This window comes from Mauremys reevesii, linkage group 8 (genome assembly GCF_016161935.1).
Source record: "Mauremys reevesii isolate NIE-2019 linkage group 8, ASM1616193v1, whole genome shotgun sequence".
Classification (NCBI taxonomy): domain Eukaryota; kingdom Metazoa; phylum Chordata; order Testudines; family Geoemydidae; genus Mauremys; species Mauremys reevesii.
In genome coordinates this window covers 64,673,797-64,691,732 of record NC_052630.1, presented here as the reverse complement: position 1 = coordinate 64,691,732, position 17,936 = coordinate 64,673,797, and the positions used below count along the sequence as shown (strand labels likewise).

The window sequence follows — 17,936 nt, the reverse complement described above, 5'->3', positions numbered from 1 at the left end:
TCACCGGTGCACTTGGCGAGCACGCGCACCTATTGTGGAATGGACATGAGCAACACATCTCGAAGAACATCAGTTATAAAAAAGGTAACTGTGTTTTCTCTTCCCTTCCCTCCTACATGCCTGTGCCATGATATGTTCCAGGAAAACTCTGCTCAAACATAGTTGGGAGTCAGAGGCTAGGACTTTTCAGCTTGGAAAAGAGGAGACTTAGGGAGGATATAATAGGGGTGTGTAAAATCACGGGTGATGTGGAGAAAGTAGATAAGGAAATGTTATTTACTTATTCCCATAATACAAGAACTAGGGGCCACCAAATGAAATTAATGAGCAGCAGGTTTAAAACAAATAAAAGGAAGTTCTTCACACAGCAGACGGTCAACTTGTGGAACTCCTTGCCTGAGGAGGTTGTGAAGGCTAGGACTATAACAGTGTTTAAAAGAGAACTGGATAAATTAATGGAGGTTAAGTCCATTAATGGCTCTTAGCCAGGATGGGTAAGAATGGTGTCCCTAGCCTCAGTTTGTCAGAGGATGGAGATGGATGGCAGGAGAGAGATCACTTGATCATTGCCTGTTAGGTTCACTCCCCCTGGGGCACCTGGAATTGGCCCCTGTCGGTAGACAGGATACTGGGCTAGATGGACCATTGGTCTGAGCCAGTACAGCCATTCTTACGTTATGTTCTTATGAAACACGTTGTTGTAATGCTAGACAAGTGGTCAGGTCAAGCAGAACCTTCATGAAAACTGTATGTGGTATCTGAGTTGAGCTATACTGCTGGTTATAGGTATTCCATATTAGGATTATTTCAGTGATGGATATCAAATTACTGCTTCTCTCCCTGCTGCATTTTTCATGCACTATGGAGCATTATATATAACTGCCTCAGTTAGAATGGAAATAAAACGATCACATAGGATTTGTGGGAAAACCATTCCTAATAGAATACTAGATAAAGAATAAATAAAACCAAGTGTTATGTAGCATCATTTTATTTAAAGTTAGATATACAAGAACTGACATTCATGTCAGATGTCATTTTGCTTTGCCATTGTTGATACTATTCTCTCCACCTTCTACAGAACTGTGCTCAAAGATCTGTGAACTTCATATTGTAAAGAATAACAGCAACTATGTTTGCTTTTATAGGTAAGACGTCAACAGCACTGATGCTTCAAGGACTGTGAAAGAAGCCACATTTTAGTTAGAAACCCAATAAAATGTTACTGAACTATTTTTAAAGACCAAGTGTTTGACCTCATAGCCCACTTAAAACTTAAACCTGTATTTACACTGGATATTTTCTTGGTTTATGAACCTTAAATAAAAAAGTCATGCAAAAAGCTTTATTTGGTCTGTTGATCTTCTTTTGGTAATTCAAACCATTTTCAGTTCAGTAAAACTGTCCTTAATATCATGCATAGACCATATACTTTCTATGCAAGATTTCTCATAACATTTGAGTATTGGACTGTCCCCTGAACTGTGCATGGAGATCATGTAGCTGGGATTTGAACCTAACACTTAAGATTTGGGGAAAATACGAAGAGATTAGAATTTTTGCACCAAATCCATTACATGTATTACAATAAAGATGTTTAAAAATACTTTATAGAAGTTCCCGTGGTCTTCCCTCTGTTATCTTATCCTCCCCAAAATCTTAGCTTTCTGCAATTGTTGCTGAGACTTTTCTGTAAGTGATCGCCTTAATAAGAAATGTCCAATATTGCAGCACCACTTTTCTGAGTGCTGTATTTATAAAGGAAAGCATAGCTTATCAAAAGAGATTATGGCACCTCAAGTATGGAGTTGGATGGAAAGTAGTGAGCAACAGGTGTGGTTCTATGGGAAAATTTCAACTTTGTCAAAAACAGGTTTTTAGCCCAAAAAATGCAGTTTTCTAAAGAAAAATCCATTTTTGAGAAGTGTGTGTGTATAAATAATGAAAAAATAAATGTGTAAAAAAAAAAAGCTGATAGTAACCTTTTTTATATGAGATCAAGCCATGGCTTTGTAAAGTGAGAAATGTTAATGAAGGAAATACGAGAGAGAGAAAATCATTTAATTGACTGCAATGTATTTGGAGTTGTCCTCAAACCTATGTCATATTCCAGTCTTTCCTCTCCACCATATTGTATTGGTTATTAACAGATTATTATATTAATGAACAGTAATCATAATATAGCTATATCTATATCTCATGTAGGAAACAATAGTAGGACCTGAATAAAAGAAGTAATAGCCATTTCTAATGACTGAGTTTGTGATTTATCAAGCAGTTTACACTTCACAGTTGTGATGTGAATTTGCTGTAAATCCTGTAACCATTTGTTTTCGGTAGAGATTAACCCAAGCCTAAAACCTAAGATCCAAACTCCAGGGACATTCAGCTCTGGATCTGAAGGTTGAGATTCTCATCTATCATTTGAGCTGGGGCTTTAAGAACATAAAATGTCATGAGAGTGACAACACAGCTTTAGTAATGTCTACAAGATGTGTCTTCTGGTTGTTGTTCACTCTGTTAAAGCTCTACTCTTAGCCCTGGTCTACACTGGGGTTGGGGGATCGATCTAACTTACGCAACTTCAGCTACATGAATAACGTAGCTGAAGTCGACGTACTTAGATTAATTTACCGTGGTGTCTTCACCATGGCGAGTCAACTGCTGCCGCCCCCCCGTCGACTCTGCCTGCACCTCTCACGGCGCTGGAGTACAGGAGTCAATGGGAGAGCTCTCAGGAGCTGAGCTCGGGGGTAGGCACCACAATATAGGTATGATAAGACAATTTTGGTTTATTTGTGCTGCTTGACTGGGAAGGTGTAGGGAAGTGTGAATTCATTGCCAGCTAGGATACTCTGACCATTTGGACATCTGCTTGATGCATTCTCTCATATAAGGTTTGTTTGCTTTCTTGCTTGCTTGCGTTCCAGATTTGGTGTACATAGCATATGCAGCCTGTAGTGGATGGGCCAGTGGCAGTATGAGTGGGTTTTATATAATTCTGGTGAAGACTCTGAGTGAGACTCTGCCTCAAGCAACAGAAGTGGATAATGTTTGATAAAATTGAGGTTGAGGTCCATTTCAGAATGGCCATCACTCCTCCTGAGGAATATGGGAGATCACTGTTGGAAGCTAAGCAGGGTTTAGAAGATACCAGTGAATGTATGAGAGAACAGAAAGCATGTTCTTTAAAGGTGACCTGCAATTTTTTTTAAAAATTACCTTAAGCCCCCTTTTGTTTCTTTATAAAGTAGCAAGAAGGTCTGAAAGGACTCTTCTTGCTTACAAAGTTTGTAATTGCTTTTTTTTTCACCTTAGAAATACCAGGCATATGGACTTCCCTGGTTTTACTGGAGGACCACTGCGAGGTCTCAGAGCATGTTCATTGTACACTCCAACATACTTAATTGTAGGGGCATGAGATCTTGGTAACTGAAATTAAACAGTTAACAAAAACAAAACACAAAGAATTACAGTCTGACTAAAAATCACATTCTGTTTTATTTGATTAATTTTCACGCTTGGTTCTTGTGATGTCACAATTACGCTTATTCTCCAATCATCTTAGTCTTCCATTCTAAACTAGGTCTCAATTTCTAGTGCAATATCCAAGGAAGGGGGGAAAAATCCAGTTTTTAGACTGCCATTAGCCACCATAAAGAAGCAAGAAAGAGCACAAACTCCAATTTTATTTTCTTTGCAGTTCATTTTAAAGGGCCTCTGGAATTTATATTCTTTTGTTTGATCTATTTGAGGATTGCTTATGTCTGCCACCATCTTGGCTGTGATTATTTCTGGAGGCATTACTCCTAAAAAGCGGCACACCCAAAAGTATCAGTATAGCATTAATTAACATGAATTAGTTGTTGCTTATACTCATTCCTGGAGTGACTGCTATCTGGTGGTAGTTCTTGTTTGAATGATAAAACCCTGGGGATCCATTTCAGAGGGACCACTGATAAGCGTAGTAATAAAGGGTACTTGCCATTCACATGTGATGAAGTCTCCTACATTCACCCATCTCTAAGTGCATTGGGGATAAGGTATTTGGCCCGCATTACACTGCACTCTATAATTATTTGAAGAGTTTGGAAAGAAACTGGATCTACACTTAAACTCTACAAAATCTCCATGTGACACATAGCGTTTTTGAGCTGACTCCCCCTTTAGATCTATGTTGCGTGATCTCATATCTTCTTGCGTGATAACACATGGCTCTGTAACAACAACAAAAATATTATTAGAATGTTATAGAAATCCAAATGGAAAAATCCTGCAGTGAAACTGAAGGCGATCCCATGATAAAATAATTAAGGGCCATTGTGCCCTCTGTGACTCGTTGAAGCTTGTTGGCTTCTGTCATAAACAGATAGTTAAGGGTTAAAGTCTCTTTTACCTGTAAAGGGTTAACAAGCTCAGTAACCTGATGAACACCTGACCAGAGGACCAATCAAGGGACAAGATAATTTCAAATCTCTGTGGAGTGAAGGCTTTGTCTGTGTCCTTTGTTTGGATTGCCGTTCTCTCTTTGGATTTAAGAGAGGCCAGACATATTCTTCAAGTTCTCCAAGGTTTCCTGAAGTATTTTCTTCTATTCAGTATAGTGAGTATTAGAAGGCGGTTTAGTCTTATAATTGATTTCTACATTTGCAATTGTGTGTTTGCTGAAGAAATATCTTTATTTCTGTTTGCTGTTACTTTGATTATTCTGAGGAGGAGGGAGGGGCAGTCTCTCCAGTTTTTATAAGTTAGACCCTGTAAATTTTTCCATCCTGGTATTACAGAGAGAGTGTACTTTCTTTCTTTCTTTTAATAACATCTTTTCTTTTTAGAACTTGCTTGATTTCTTCCCTTGTTTGGATTTTCAGGGGAAGGGGAGGGGGGAAAAGTGAATCCCTCTTTGTTTGATTCAATGAGTTTGAATCAAGGTATCTCTCCTAAGTACGAGGAGAGGAGGGGAAGGAGGTGAGGGGAATAAATTATTTCCCTTTGTGTTGAGATTCAAGGAGTTTGGATCTGTGTTCCCCAGGGAAAGTTTGGGGGAACAGGGAGTGTGCTAGACACTAAAAACTTGGCTGGTGGCAGCGTTTACCAGATCTAAACTAGGATTTAGTTTAGAGGAGTCCATGCAGGTCCCCATCTTGTGAACGCTAAAGTTCAAAATGGGGAATAAACCTATGACAGCTTCAATACATGATGTAAATGTGATTTCAAGTAGGGAACTTTAGTCCTAGGAGAAACCAAACAGCTTTTTCCACTTTCTGAAAGCCACCTACTACAGATGATTAGTGTTACCTGAATCTGAATGTAATGGGTAATGCCACTGTTTTTAGACTATTTGCAGGAAAAGTGTAGCATTCCTTTTAGTGATGAAACAGTAAGACAATAAAAGCATGAAACTAATGGAATGTTTTCTATCTACAATTAATTTAGTGCCTTCACCTAGCATAAAATAGAAATTAGGAACAATTCCAGATAAAATGTATTTGAAAAAAGTGTTAACTAAACCAAGCTCTGAGATAGGTAGAGTTTGTTCAGGAGCTGTTCAGTGTCCTGTGAGATGTCAAGCCCATTCAACTGGGTTGTGGGCAGGCAGCTGCAAGTGTTCTTCCCAGGTAGTGGGTGATGCTGCAATACCTAATTTTGAGGTAATTCAAGTGGCCTCTCTGTTGGGCAAAGTCATGTGCAATCCCCAGGGAGGCAGAGGTAGTGGTGACAGCAGTTAGGGAGGGGCAGAGGAGGGACGGTTTTGAGAAAGGGGCAAAATGAAGGAAGCTGCCAGTTTTACAAAAATGCAGGTAACCACAAAAAATGTTTTGTTTTTTCTTTCCTCCTGTACATAGCAGTCTTGAGAAGGCAAGAGAAGTGATTAAGGAATTACACTGCCCCAAGGTGATGGGTTTCCTATATTCTAGAGATTACTCTATATCCTCAACCACACTTTTTCCTGGCCCTCCCTCCACCTCCCATTGATCCCCTTTTGCCTCCCCACCCCCGCTGGGCTAGACTTCCGCACCCCAACTTCCATCACTAATCCCTCTTTCAGTCTCCATTCCATAGCACCCCCCACCCCCTACTGGCTCCAGTAGCATGCCAGCTGCCTCAGGTATCCCCAGGTCCTCTTACTTCTCAGATTTGTGGCAAGTAAGTTCTTATTTCCTAATTCCTACTGCCACTATGGGGGGAAATCAACAATTTTTTCTTGCTGGTGAGAAGTATCACACATGGAGCCACTGAAAACTTTGTAGCTACAGTTTATTCCATCTGCAGCACTATGAACATAATACACCATTGGATATATAGGCAGCATGCAAACAGAGCAATAACCCATTCCTTCGTGATATCCTGAAACATACTAACTCTGCTGGTATGAATTTGGCCTCTTATAGGAACCTTTTCCCCCAACATACTGTTTTGAGGACTAGTTCTTTTCATTTGGCATAACCTAAAGTGTCCATTTTGTAACTGGCTGCACCTTGCTATTTCTTTATTCCTTCCAGTTTGTCAATGTTCTTAACTCCTTTTACTTTTTCCCACCCTTATTCATGAGGGGTGGCACATTTCTCACAAGTGTATTTAAAAAGAAATTTTTACTCTCTCAAGCTTGGTTCATCATGTTGCTAGAACCATCTCATCAACTACCAGAATCAAATTGATAGTCAGATGTGAATGTTAGTCTGGTTAGAGTGGCAGCTGGACTCCTTGATGCTGGATATTTGGCTATATAATGTTCTGGCTCTTTGCCTTAGGTAGGAGCAAATATGGTTTAATCCAATTAACTTCACTCTGTCCTTTCCTTTTTAGCTGGTTTGTTAATCATAAAGCTGGTTTGAAAATTACCATTGAATCATTTTTAAATAGAAAAATAGGGAGATATGTTTGTAAACATTTTTATAGACATATTTCCCCAGACTTTGATCAACTCTAGTTAATTATGCTGTTAAATCTACATGTCACTTGTAGTAAAAAAAAAAAAAAAATCATGCAGTGACAGCTTTGAAAATAAATTTCAGCTTCATGAAAAAGAAATGACAAAATAGTAGCCAGGAGATCATGGTTTATAAAATTTAATTTAGTTATAAATTGAAAACTTTTTACTACTGAATATTTTTCTTACCTAAACAAACTGGTACTTTTGTCCAGATTCCATTGTAACAGTATGATTTCCGGTCTCCTTCTATTATGTAATAATGCTGGCATCTGTATTCTACCAAAGAGCCAAATGCGTACTCTTTTAGGGATAAAGTAGTTATGTCTCCGTTCTCAATAGTAGGTGGACGGCCACACTTTTCCCCAGTTCCTAAATGAAAATATCTGTGGTTACGATTTTGTACAGATACAAATGTTTTTGGCTTTGCTATTCTATATGTAGCATTCTGATGGCACAAGTATTCATCGGTCACAATGCTCTGAATGTTTTGTCTTTTCAGGCCTAAACCAGCTCTCACTGTACTCTAACACACATTTATATAACATCTATGGTAATAAATTCCTTTATTTTGGAAATTATGGAATAAACTGCATTGAATTTGTCATTAGTAAACATAATCTGCACTCTTGATCCTTTCATCTTTGTGCACATAATCTACATGACGGGTCTAGTTTGCTGATCTAATTGATCCAGGATGATACCAGACAATTCCTTCCTGCCTTGCAGTTACCTCAGCTGCCAGCTTTACAAAAATGCATGTAACCACAAAAAATGTTTTTTTTCTCCTGTATTGGGTAGCCTTGAGCAGGCATGAGCAGTGATTAAGGAATTACACTGTTCCAAGGTGCAAGGCTTGCTATATTCAGTCCTAGACAAGTAGTTCCCAGATAACTTAGGATGAGCTTGCGCTATAATCCCATCTGAGCATCTATGGGGCCTTGGGTGCATCACATCTTTACACATGGAAACTTTGGGTGAAACATCAGGATCTCACAGAAGGTAAAACATTGCATCTGAGCTAAATTTTTCATAGTAAACAATGTATGTTGTTATGAGTCTGAACCCTGCTTGCCTGACACCGAACCAGTGTGAGGAATTGGACACCATGCCTGGCCTCTGGCAGGTAGCCTAAGATCTTCAGGCTCTGGGATACTAAATCCCTGGCTACTTCCAAGTATGGCAAAACCCTACCACCCTTCAAATGAAAAGATTGCCAGGAAAGTCCAGGTTGAAACTCTCCTTTAAGCAGGTTACTCCCTGGCAGAGAACACCAAGGCATTTTCTATGGGTTTCAGACCTGGACTGTTGAATTACTGTTGAAACCCTCCCCCCATTTCTGTCTATTAGATAAAGCTTTTTGTCTCTGTAAAAGGAAACATGAATGCTTTTGAAAGAAGTGGTCTCGCTGACCATGTTTACCTTTGTCAGTGTTTCACTGGACCAGCTTGGCTGGTGCCAGAGTTTTTAAAGCTATCTGCTTAATTAAATAGAAAAATGAATAAGGTGATTTTCTCAGGAAGTCCTGAATTACCAAGTCCCAAATAAATCTGAAAGGAAGACTGATTTGCTTAACTCTGCCCAGAACCAACATTAACCCATTACACGTATGCTCCCCTCCTTATTGCTCAAACATATTTAAGGAAAAGAACGGATATAGAACTAAGTACATTTACCAGATATACAAGTTGGTAAATCCATACGCCCATCTACACACTTGATGAAGTAGGGGATTTTAAGGTCAGAATGTTCACCACATAGAAATTCCATTGTTTGGTCACTTTGAATCAATACTGTACGTCTTCGGCCATTAGACAGAAGCAATTTTTTTGTTTCCAATTGTTGCCTTGTGATAATACATGGAGCTTTAAATAAAAAAGAGCAACACACAAAAAGATTAAAAGTTTAAATATCTCCTCCCACATTAACAGTGCTGCAGATTCCATACTTCTAGAGTCATCTTCCCTTTTTGTTTACCACGTAGAGAATGAATGACACTTAAAGAAAAAATGAACTACAGTACTTTCAAAAGTGATTTGTATTAGTTGTTAGATCATGGAACTCTAAATCAGAACTCCTGTGTTCAAGTCTCACCTCTACCTTTAACTTGCTGTGTGGTTTGGCACTTTCCTTAATTTCATTGCTCCGGTTTCTCCATTCTTGTAATGGGGACAGTAACTTCCTGTTGTTAAGGAATGTGTGAAAGATATTCGAATATAATTATTGTTAAGCAAAGCCAATAGGATACTGTTATCTACACTGTCCCTACCAGATAATCTGCCATTTGCTATCTATCAACTAGACAGTCCTGTTCACTGATCAGTATTCAGCTCTACCTAAAATTTAGATAGTGTATGATGCTCCAGTAAGTCTCATTTTGGACTTGATCCTTTGATACCAGTGAAGTCAATGGGAATTTTGCCATTGCATTGTATGGGAGCAGGATCAGAAATTATGGGAGTTCTGGAAACATTAAGTAGTCACCCATAGAATAGTATCCATCATTAAATAATACTATGAGACAAGAGAGGGATGTTATGTGTTAGGATATAGATATTCAAGCCTGTCTGCAAAGGCCTATATTTTAAGAATTTAGGTGTATTCTTATCACTTAGCTAGTTATAGAGGTATAAAAGAAAGCATCAAAATCATTGTCTATCTGTGTAAGGGTCTTTCACTGTAACAGTCTAAGGCCTTGTTTAGTCATATTGAAATAAGGCAATCTGGGGTGTTAGGAAGGTGATCTGATCTATCACCTCCAGAGAAAGGAAAGAGCCTAAACCATGTAAAAGGAAATTTAGTTGGATAGTTTTCTGTCTGGTAAGAACTCACTTACCAATAGACACAGCTGGAGAACACTTATGTCTGTATAGATGTAGTTGTGAAATCCTCACTTTTGTATTGTTTTGTATGTTTATTTGCATGGTCTCTGTCTGGTTCTGTGATTGTTTCTGTCTGCTGTATAATTAATTTTGCTGGGTGTAAACTAATTAAGGTGGGGGGCTATAATTGGTTAGCTAATCATGTTACAGTATGTTAGGATTGGTTAGGTAAATTTTAGTAGAATAATTGGTTAAGGTATAGCTAAGAATATTACTATATAACAGTGGTCCCCAACCTTTTTGTGACCAGTAGCACATTCATGTTTTCAGAAGAGTGTGGCGGGCGCCAACAATTTTTCAAGGCTTATTTTGTATTTGTACATTAAATAATACAAAAAAAACATATTTAATATTACATAATATATGAATCCAGAGAGAAGAGAGAAGCCGCGAGGACAGAGAACACTGGCGCCCACAGCCCCGGAGTACCTCTGTCCCCAGCAGGCGCGGGGGCCCGGATTCTCTCCCCTGCTGGGCACTAGGCGGGTCCTGCGCATGTTTGGGACTGAGAACACCACGCCCACAGCCTGCAGCTCCGGAGCTCTCTGTCCCTGGCAGACACGGGGACGCAGCTTCTCTCCCCTGTGGGGCACTAGGCAGGCCCCGCACCTGCCGGTAACACTGCGCACGCAGCCTGAGTTCTCTGTCCCCGGCAGGCGCAGGGCCGCTGCTTCTCTCCCCTGCTGGGCACTAGGCGGACACACATAAATGCCCCAGAGGGCGCCATGGTGCCCGCGGGCACCACGTTGGGGACCACTGCTATATAAATTAGGGGCAAACAGGAAGTAAGTTGGGATTTGAAAATAAGGAAAAAGGAACTTGGATTTAAGCTTGCTGGAAGGTCACTCCAATAAACATCGAATTGTTTGCACCTTCGGACTTCGGTTATTGTTGCTCTCTGTTCATGCAAGAAGGACCAGGGAAGTATGAGAGTGAAGGAATAAGCTCTCTAACGTTATGCCCCACCTACTTTAATCCAACGAATTAAGAAAGAAAACATTATCCTACCCAAGCACTTTGGTGGAGGTGTCCATTTTTCTCCATTGCATGTTATCCTTTCAGATCCTGCCAGAGTACATCCTGGGTAGCACCTGTACTGAACAACATCACCCTCCCGATATTCTGCTTTCTCCCCACTGACAATTTCTGCCAAATCGATGTCAGGTGGATGTGGACACTCTTGAACTGCAACACACACATGTGTTAACCTATTACTGATGGGGGTCGAGGGGGAACAGAATTGAAGAAGCAACAGTGTTACATCAATTTTACGTGTTAAGTTCTTTGGGGTAAAAATTGTCTCTTATGTTAGATGCTGTAGAAACACAATGAGGCCCTGATCTTGACTGGGGTCTTTGTGGTTAGAACAAAACAAATAATAATTAATGGGGGATATTTCCATCATCAAAATTGATTAAAATAAAAGTCTGACGTGTGAGAGCTTCATGAATGTTCGATGGGTAACTTGAAGAAACACTGCTCCTTGCATTTCCTGTGTTAGAACATTATTTTCACTGATGTACATCATAAGAAGCTCCAGTTAATTGACATAAGAAAAGAAGTAATATTGTTTCTGTTTGCAATTAATGTCTTGACCTTAAAGTTGATACATCATTAAGTGATGAGAATAGGTGTAAGGGGATCTAAATACAAGTTTAAGCTAGGATATGGTGATCTAATTTACACCACCGTACAACATTATCTTTGAATATTCCTTATAAAGGGTCATGTTCTTTATAAGCTTTCCACATCACCACACTTTCTTATATTTCTAAGGCCCAGATCTGGCACCATTAGAGTCAGTGAGAGCTTTGACACTGACTTCAGTGAGTACAGGATCAAGCTCTGAATGAATAGCAGCTATATTTTAAGGTAGGAAGAATGCCTTCTTGCCTCTCAGTTTGGGATAATTGCTTAGAGAGGTAAGTCCTCCTCAGCACTTGTGTTGATCCAGAACACCAGTCTAACCCTTTTCTTGGGGGAGGCAGAATAGCATTCCAGTATTTCTGATAATTGAAAAGGAAACCAATGATTATTCATGCTAAAATATTGGAATTTTCATTAGAGTGCTAATTCCAGCTTTTTGCCAGCGTCAGTTTATCAAAAAGACACATGATAAATTGTCTAATTCATAAATATAGAATGCTGTCAGAAAAAGGGTGTCAAAGTGTGTGATGGCCTGGCTTGTCCATATGTGAAGAAGTGGCTTGCAAAGCATCGATCAGCAGAAGACACAAAATCATGGAAAAAGCTACCCGAAGAGACAGCACAAACAGCAAACTGATATCATATTTGGGTAGACAATGAAGAATATCTTTCAGGTGTGCAATAAAAACGTACATTACTATTATAAGATATTCTTGCTGTTGAAATTGTGTGTTCTGGCACTTTTTTTTTTTAGGATTCAAGCTCTGGTTCTCCTTCATTTTAGGTACTGTGAGAAATTTTACCTGGTTTTGTATTACCAACCTGGAGAGTTTGGTATCTGTTTTAAGAACACATTACATGTCACATTATTTATACAACTGACTGATTGATTATTAAAACACTTGATAGTTTTTCAAATAAACACAATGTGTCTGGGGGAAAAAGCACTAGCAGAAGTGAATCTTAAATGAAAGCTTTCTTACCAATACATATAGGTACTGGAGACCAGCCTTCAGAGGAACAGGTAGTTTCATTAATTCCATTTTCAGATTTATATCCATGATTACATCGAAAGGTTGTTTTTTCTTCAACTTTGTCCACTATTTTCCCATTTTCTATCCTTCCACATTGTATTGCTGAACAAAAACAGAACAACATAATCAAAAAGACTATTGCAGATAATACACAGGAATACATGGTATATTGTACACAACATATTGTACTACCATAATAGTTAGCACTGCATCATTAGTAGAGGTGGTCGATCTAGAAAAATAAGTGTTTGACATCTGTTTTCTCAAAAAGCACAAAATATTTTGTGAAAAAACTTGTGATTTTATGACAAGTTTAAATGAATTTTTTTGAAGTGTCACCCAATTTTTTGTTGTTGAAAACTTTAAGCATTTTTTGAACAGGGTTAAAACTTTTTAAAGCACCTGGACTTTCTACAGTGACTTACACACTCAGGACCCAGAGTCCCATTGGCTTTCAGGGGTAGTTAGGAGCTGTGGTGTCGAAGTCACTTTGAAATTGGGCCTTAGGCTTTAACTCATCTGGGTGTTTCTGAAAACATGACCCCAGATACTCTGGATCTAATTAAGTCACTGACAGAAAATCAAAGTTAATTATAGCTCATATGAAAGTACTGGAAACATGAGCTGACAAAAATTCTGTTGACTCTTAAAATACACCTATTGTCAGGGTCCTTGATTAAAACATGGTTGCTCTTTAAACTGAGTTGCAATTTATAGCATAAACTGGACGTTATCTGTGTCTTGACTAAACTTTGGCTTGACTAAGTGAAGGCAAAGTGAAAACTCTCACTAATGAGCAAATTCCCTTTTAAAAACAGGAAGAGCATCCAAATGTAACTACCAAGTACATTAAATTATTAGAGTTTGTTATCCTTCTACACGTTTCTACAGTGCCTAGCATAAAACAGCCCCGATTCTGAGTGGGGCTATCGCAATACAAATAATAAACAATAATACTGATACAGTGAAGAGAAGGAGCTCTCTCCTCTAAAATTGTTGCTTGATTTATTCAAGTTTTTTTGACCGATTAGGATTGAATGTGTTCAATAATGCTAGATGAGGTAATGCTGCACATTACCTGTAGTACTTAAAGTTAAATACAATGACAATAGCATTCTAAAGTATGTTGTTTTTTCATTTAAAATCTCTGGTTGAGATTTGTCAAATCTAGACAGGTTTTAGCCGTATAAACGTCCCATAAATTAATGGGGATGATGTGGCTAAATCCCCTCACTGGCTTTGAAAATTTCATTCATTATTTTGTTTTGTTTAATCCATTCTACAATATCTTGCTATCAACCTAATCACCAAAATGTAGGTGCTATATTAGTTTTATTTTTATAATAGCACTATTTTGTCTAATTTTGTACATTGTTGGCTAATTTTTGTGTAGTCCTAATTTTTCTTTTAGATTGTGTTTGTGATATTATTAGTGTACACATATATTGCATTATCCCTAAAAGGCATCAAAACTGGTTAAGAGACCTGTATGGCTTCACAATGTAAATGTAATGTAAAGTCATACAAAATGAAGTGTAATGATATTCGAAGAATCACATATGTACAGAGTGCATATAATTTTCTGCTATCATTACTGTATCAGTTTTGGTCACTCTGTAATAGGTATTGTGACAATTTGGAGAAGTGGGTTGGATAATTTATGGGTTTTGGCTGATGTTATGAAATTATGAAATTGCCATATCAGGGAATGCTTCCATATGGATGTGGAATCTACCATTTCTGATAAGGCTGTAAGCGAGGGGTGGGCAAACTTTTTGGCCCGAGGGCCACATCTGGGTGGGGAAATTGCATGCAGGGACATAAATGTAGGACTGGGGCAGAGGGTTGGGGTGTGGGAGGAGGTGTGGTCTGCTGGATGGGGTGCAGGTAAAGGGGTGGGGGCCGAGATGGGGTGGGGGGGGCATGAGGGGTCTCAGGGAAGGGGGTTGGGATGCAGGAGGGGGCTCAGGATAGAGGAGCAGGGAGGAGTGTGGGAGGGGACTCAGGGCAGGGGGTTGGGGTGCAGGAGGGGTGTGGGGTGTTGGAGGGGACTCAGAACAGGGGTTTGGGGTGTAGGAAAGTGCTCAGGGTAGGGGATTGGGGTGCAGGAGGGGGCTCAGGATAGGAGTACAGGGAGGAGTGTGGGAAGGGGCTTAGGGCAGGAGGTTGGGGTGCAGGAGGGGGTTGGGGTGTGGGATCTGGCCTGGCACTGCTTACCTGGAGTGGCGCAGGGGTGGCACTGGCACCCACAGGGGCCAGTGCAGGCTCCCTGTCTGCCTTGGCCCCATGTTGCTCCCGAAAGCAGCCAGTGCCATGTCCCTGAGGCCCCCGGGGTGGGGGCAGAAGGCTCCGCGTGCTGCCCTCACCTGTGGGTACCTCCCCTGATGCTCCCATTGGCTGCGGTTCCCCATTCCTGGACAATTATTCAAAAAAGCAGCTTCCAGGGTGTGTCAAATGGTAATTACAGATTCAACCCAATCTCCTACACCTTCTGTATCTACAATGATAATTGATGTTGATAATGATGACGCTGAGGCACTGCAAGATCCTGAAGTGCCTTCTGAATCATCAAAGATTAAATTATGTTCAGTAGAGTTTTACTATTAAGTGTATTTTAGTGATCTGGGTGTACACCATGCGCTGCCCATAGTGATATATAGTGTCATAAGATAACCTACTGTATAGAAAACTTTACCTGTATACCTAAGTGCTTCAAGAAGCCAAGCTGTCTGCAGTGCAGTACTACTACTACTATACTTTATCCATTTTATTGTATTCTAATTCTTTGAAAATTGGTATTCCATTGGTAAGTAGAGCGCTTAGTTAACCAGAATTTTTGATTAACTGGCACCCTCCATTCTCCCAACATGCCAGATAACAAAACTTTTACTGTATATTGTTCTTCATTTTCATGATGCAGATGATTTGGTGGGGGAGCTGTGGAAAACAGTAAGAGAATTTGCCCTCTACCTTCATCTCTGTAATTACAGCTGATCTGTGTTGCAGAGTTGCTTCCTGGGAACTTGGCATTGGTGGTTTGCTGAGAATTCCGGAAAAGGGGGTTGACTGAGTGTCCTTTGTGACTGCTCTGTTCCAAGACTGGTGTATATAATGAAAGTAAATAAGCAGCATATGGCCCATGTACAGTGGGTAAGTAGATCAGTACATCTTGTACTATAAAAACTGCAATGTATCTCTCCCTTTTGAAGGACAATATAGAGGAAATTAACCTTTTTTAAAGCTCACTTACGAATGCATCTGGGTACAGGAGACCATCCTGAAGAAGTACACTCAATTCTGTTGTTGTCATTTTCTGCTATATACCCAGCATTACATTCAAATGTTCTTTTTCTTCTCTGGAAGAAGAAACTTGGCTTTACCCTCCCATTTTCTATGTTACCACATGAAATAGCTGAAAGCAAAGTAAATACATAAACTCAGACATACTGCATGTAATCTGAAATCTCTGGTTGTATATTCTGCTGATATTATTTAGCACCGCTTAATACATTTAAAGAGAATGAAAAAGGATTTAAACTTGGTTGGAGCCATTTAGAAAAGCTGAGGAACGTCTTCTGGGTGAAACGAAATGAAAACTCTCCTAGTAAAGGTTTAAAATGAAAACACTTACATGGGTAAATAACACTGGAATTACTAACGAAAGTTAATTAAGACATAAAAATAGGCAAAGCAGTTTATATAACATGACTTTTTTTAAATTGAGCTGTCACCATTGCTAATGAATCCTGCTTGCTGTCCTGATTTTCCCAAAATGCACTAATGCAAATATGGTTAGGCAGCATGCAACATATGGACAAACACACACAGTTGTGGTAGCAGAGAAGTTGCTGTCAGAGAAGTTGCTGTATGAACACTAGAGGTACGGCAAATAATGGATTTTTCATCTTGGTGACAAAAAAATTTGAAGAAAAATGTTTTGGATTGAGCTAAAAATGTCCCCCCTCCCAAATTTGAAGCAAATAAAAATACCCCAATATTGTTTTGGGTTGAACAAAATGTTTCATTCCAATTTTGAGCATTTTGTAACACTTTTAATTTTTAAAGTAAAATGCAAGAAAAATTTGAAACAAGGTTTTCCTTTTTTAGAATAAAAAATTGTAACCCCCACAAAAAAAGTCCAGAGAAATGATTTAATTTTTTTGAGAATCTTTAAAGGTTTTTTTATTGAAACAATTTGGCAAAATCAACACAAATTTATGAAATGTTGCAGAGTTGCTAAATCTGCATATTTCACTGAAAGCGGTTTTGGTTGAATGATTTCACCCAGCTCTAATGAATAGAACTCACCTGTGGTTGGTGGAACTGGGTGAGATGAGCATGTCAAGACCATGTCACAATAACTCGGTGATGCTTAATCTGTGTGAAATATTATGGAAAGGGGGCAGCAGTGATGCAAAGAATTGTGCATTTCTGGCATAGTCAGCTGGTATAAACTAACTAACAGCTAAATTTGGAGAGGAAGAATTTTCTGTAAAGCTGTTACACATACAAAATGACAGTTACTCCGTTAGTATCTTCAAAACAGGCTCTGCCCTTGAAGCAGTGTCACTGCTTTACCTTGCCCCTCAGTTGTACTACTGAGTTACCATCAGCCTTTCCTACCCCAATAGGCCTAGGTGGTGGTATGTGCTCAAAATCTTTTCCTTTCAGTTATCTCTATACCTTAACATGGTCTTTTTACAAGTCTATATTTTGTTTGTATCTTAACATCTTACCTAATGCAGTGGAGCACGCCCATAATACCAGAACGGCAGTATATCCAAGCTGCGTCATCTCTGTGCCTCAAAAGTTTGGCCTGCAATTTTAAAGTGCTGGTGTAGTGTAGTGCTGTGCCCTGGACTCTGTCCTTACCAATGTCTTTTAATGGCTGACCTCTTGTTTATAATCCCTTCACTGCTGTCCCCACACTGTCAATATTGCATCACAGATGTATGCAAATTTTAATTTAAAAGGCAGTCTTAGTTGTTCAAAAAGATCAATATTGTCCAGTAATTCCCCTCCCACATGTTTTCTTGAACAAGTGAGCCAACTGACTCCCATCCAGCTGTATGGGCTCCAGGTCAGTAAGGTTCCTAGGAGCTAGGAAAGGTTTTAAATCTAAGTATTATGGTATCTGAACAAGACTGATCTGAACTAGAGTGAATACAATGATAGATCCCACTGCCCTTGATCTAATGCCTGTTGAAGTCAATGGCAGATCCTATTGATTTTAATGGGTTTTGGATCATGCCAACTAAGTGGAGAGAAATTCAATGTAATGCAAAAGAAGCACTTACAATAATTTGACTGTATTCTTCATAAAACTCACTTAAATTCTCTTTCTGTACCTTAATGTTTAAGGTGAGGTGGTGGAGAAGATTAATACTCAGTCTCCAAAAGCATTTGTTGAGAGCAATATCCAGAGCCAAGTGCAACAGTTCATTA

At 39.3% G+C, this 17,936-nt stretch overlaps 2 protein-coding genes across 6 annotated transcripts in view; one reads left to right on the top strand and one right to left on the bottom strand.

Annotated features, from left to right (window-relative positions):
* LOC120369992 (coagulation factor XIII B chain-like) overlaps positions 1–2,016 on the top strand; it is a 53,845-nt gene extending 51,829 nt beyond the window's left edge. The window contains 1 exon segment of the mRNA XM_039483938.1: positions 1,149–2,016. Coding sequence (XP_039339872.1) covers positions 1,149–1,152 — 4 coding nt within the window. The 3' untranslated portion in view covers positions 1,153–2,016.
* On the bottom strand, positions 974–17,361 carry LOC120369993 (complement factor H-related protein 2-like). Of its 5 annotated transcripts, none has more exons than XM_039483940.1 (8): positions 17,228–17,361; positions 15,742–15,903; positions 12,441–12,593; positions 10,819–10,995; positions 8,605–8,793; positions 7,118–7,300; positions 3,986–4,217; positions 974–1,180 (listed from the first exon to the last, which is right to left on the bottom strand). In XM_039483940.1, exons 1-7 carry the CDS (start codon positions 17,283–17,285, stop codon positions 4,024–4,026), a joined length of 1,116 nt encoding a protein of 371 aa, XP_039339874.1. In that variant the 5' UTR covers positions 17,286–17,361; the 3' UTR covers positions 974–1,180; positions 3,986–4,023. The 5 variants fall into 5 exon arrangements, with proteins under 5 accessions (XP_039339874.1, XP_039339873.1, XP_039339878.1 ...); XM_039483939.1 differs by lacking the exon at positions 974–1,180 and adding an exon at positions 2,666–3,432; XM_039483942.1 differs by lacking the exons at positions 974–1,180; positions 15,742–15,903 and adding an exon at positions 15,462–15,590 and having other exon boundaries at positions 3,465–4,217.
* Between the last annotated feature and the right edge of the window lie 575 nt (positions 17,362–17,936).

Bases quoted from the DNA above. Each gene is read 5' to 3' on its own strand.
- LOC120369993 (XM_039483940.1), bottom strand. From the start codon at position 17,285: ATGACGCAGCTTGGATATACTGCCGTTCTGGTATTATGGGCGTGCTCC. The intron at 7,301-8,604 runs GTAAATGTACTT...ATTTTCATTTAG, and splicing joins TTTACCAACTTGTATATCTG to GAACTGGGGAAAAGTGTGGC. The intron at 4,218-7,117 runs GTAAGAAAAATA...TTGTTGTTACAG, and splicing joins AAAAGTACCAGTTTGTTTAG to AGCCATGTGTTATCACGCAA.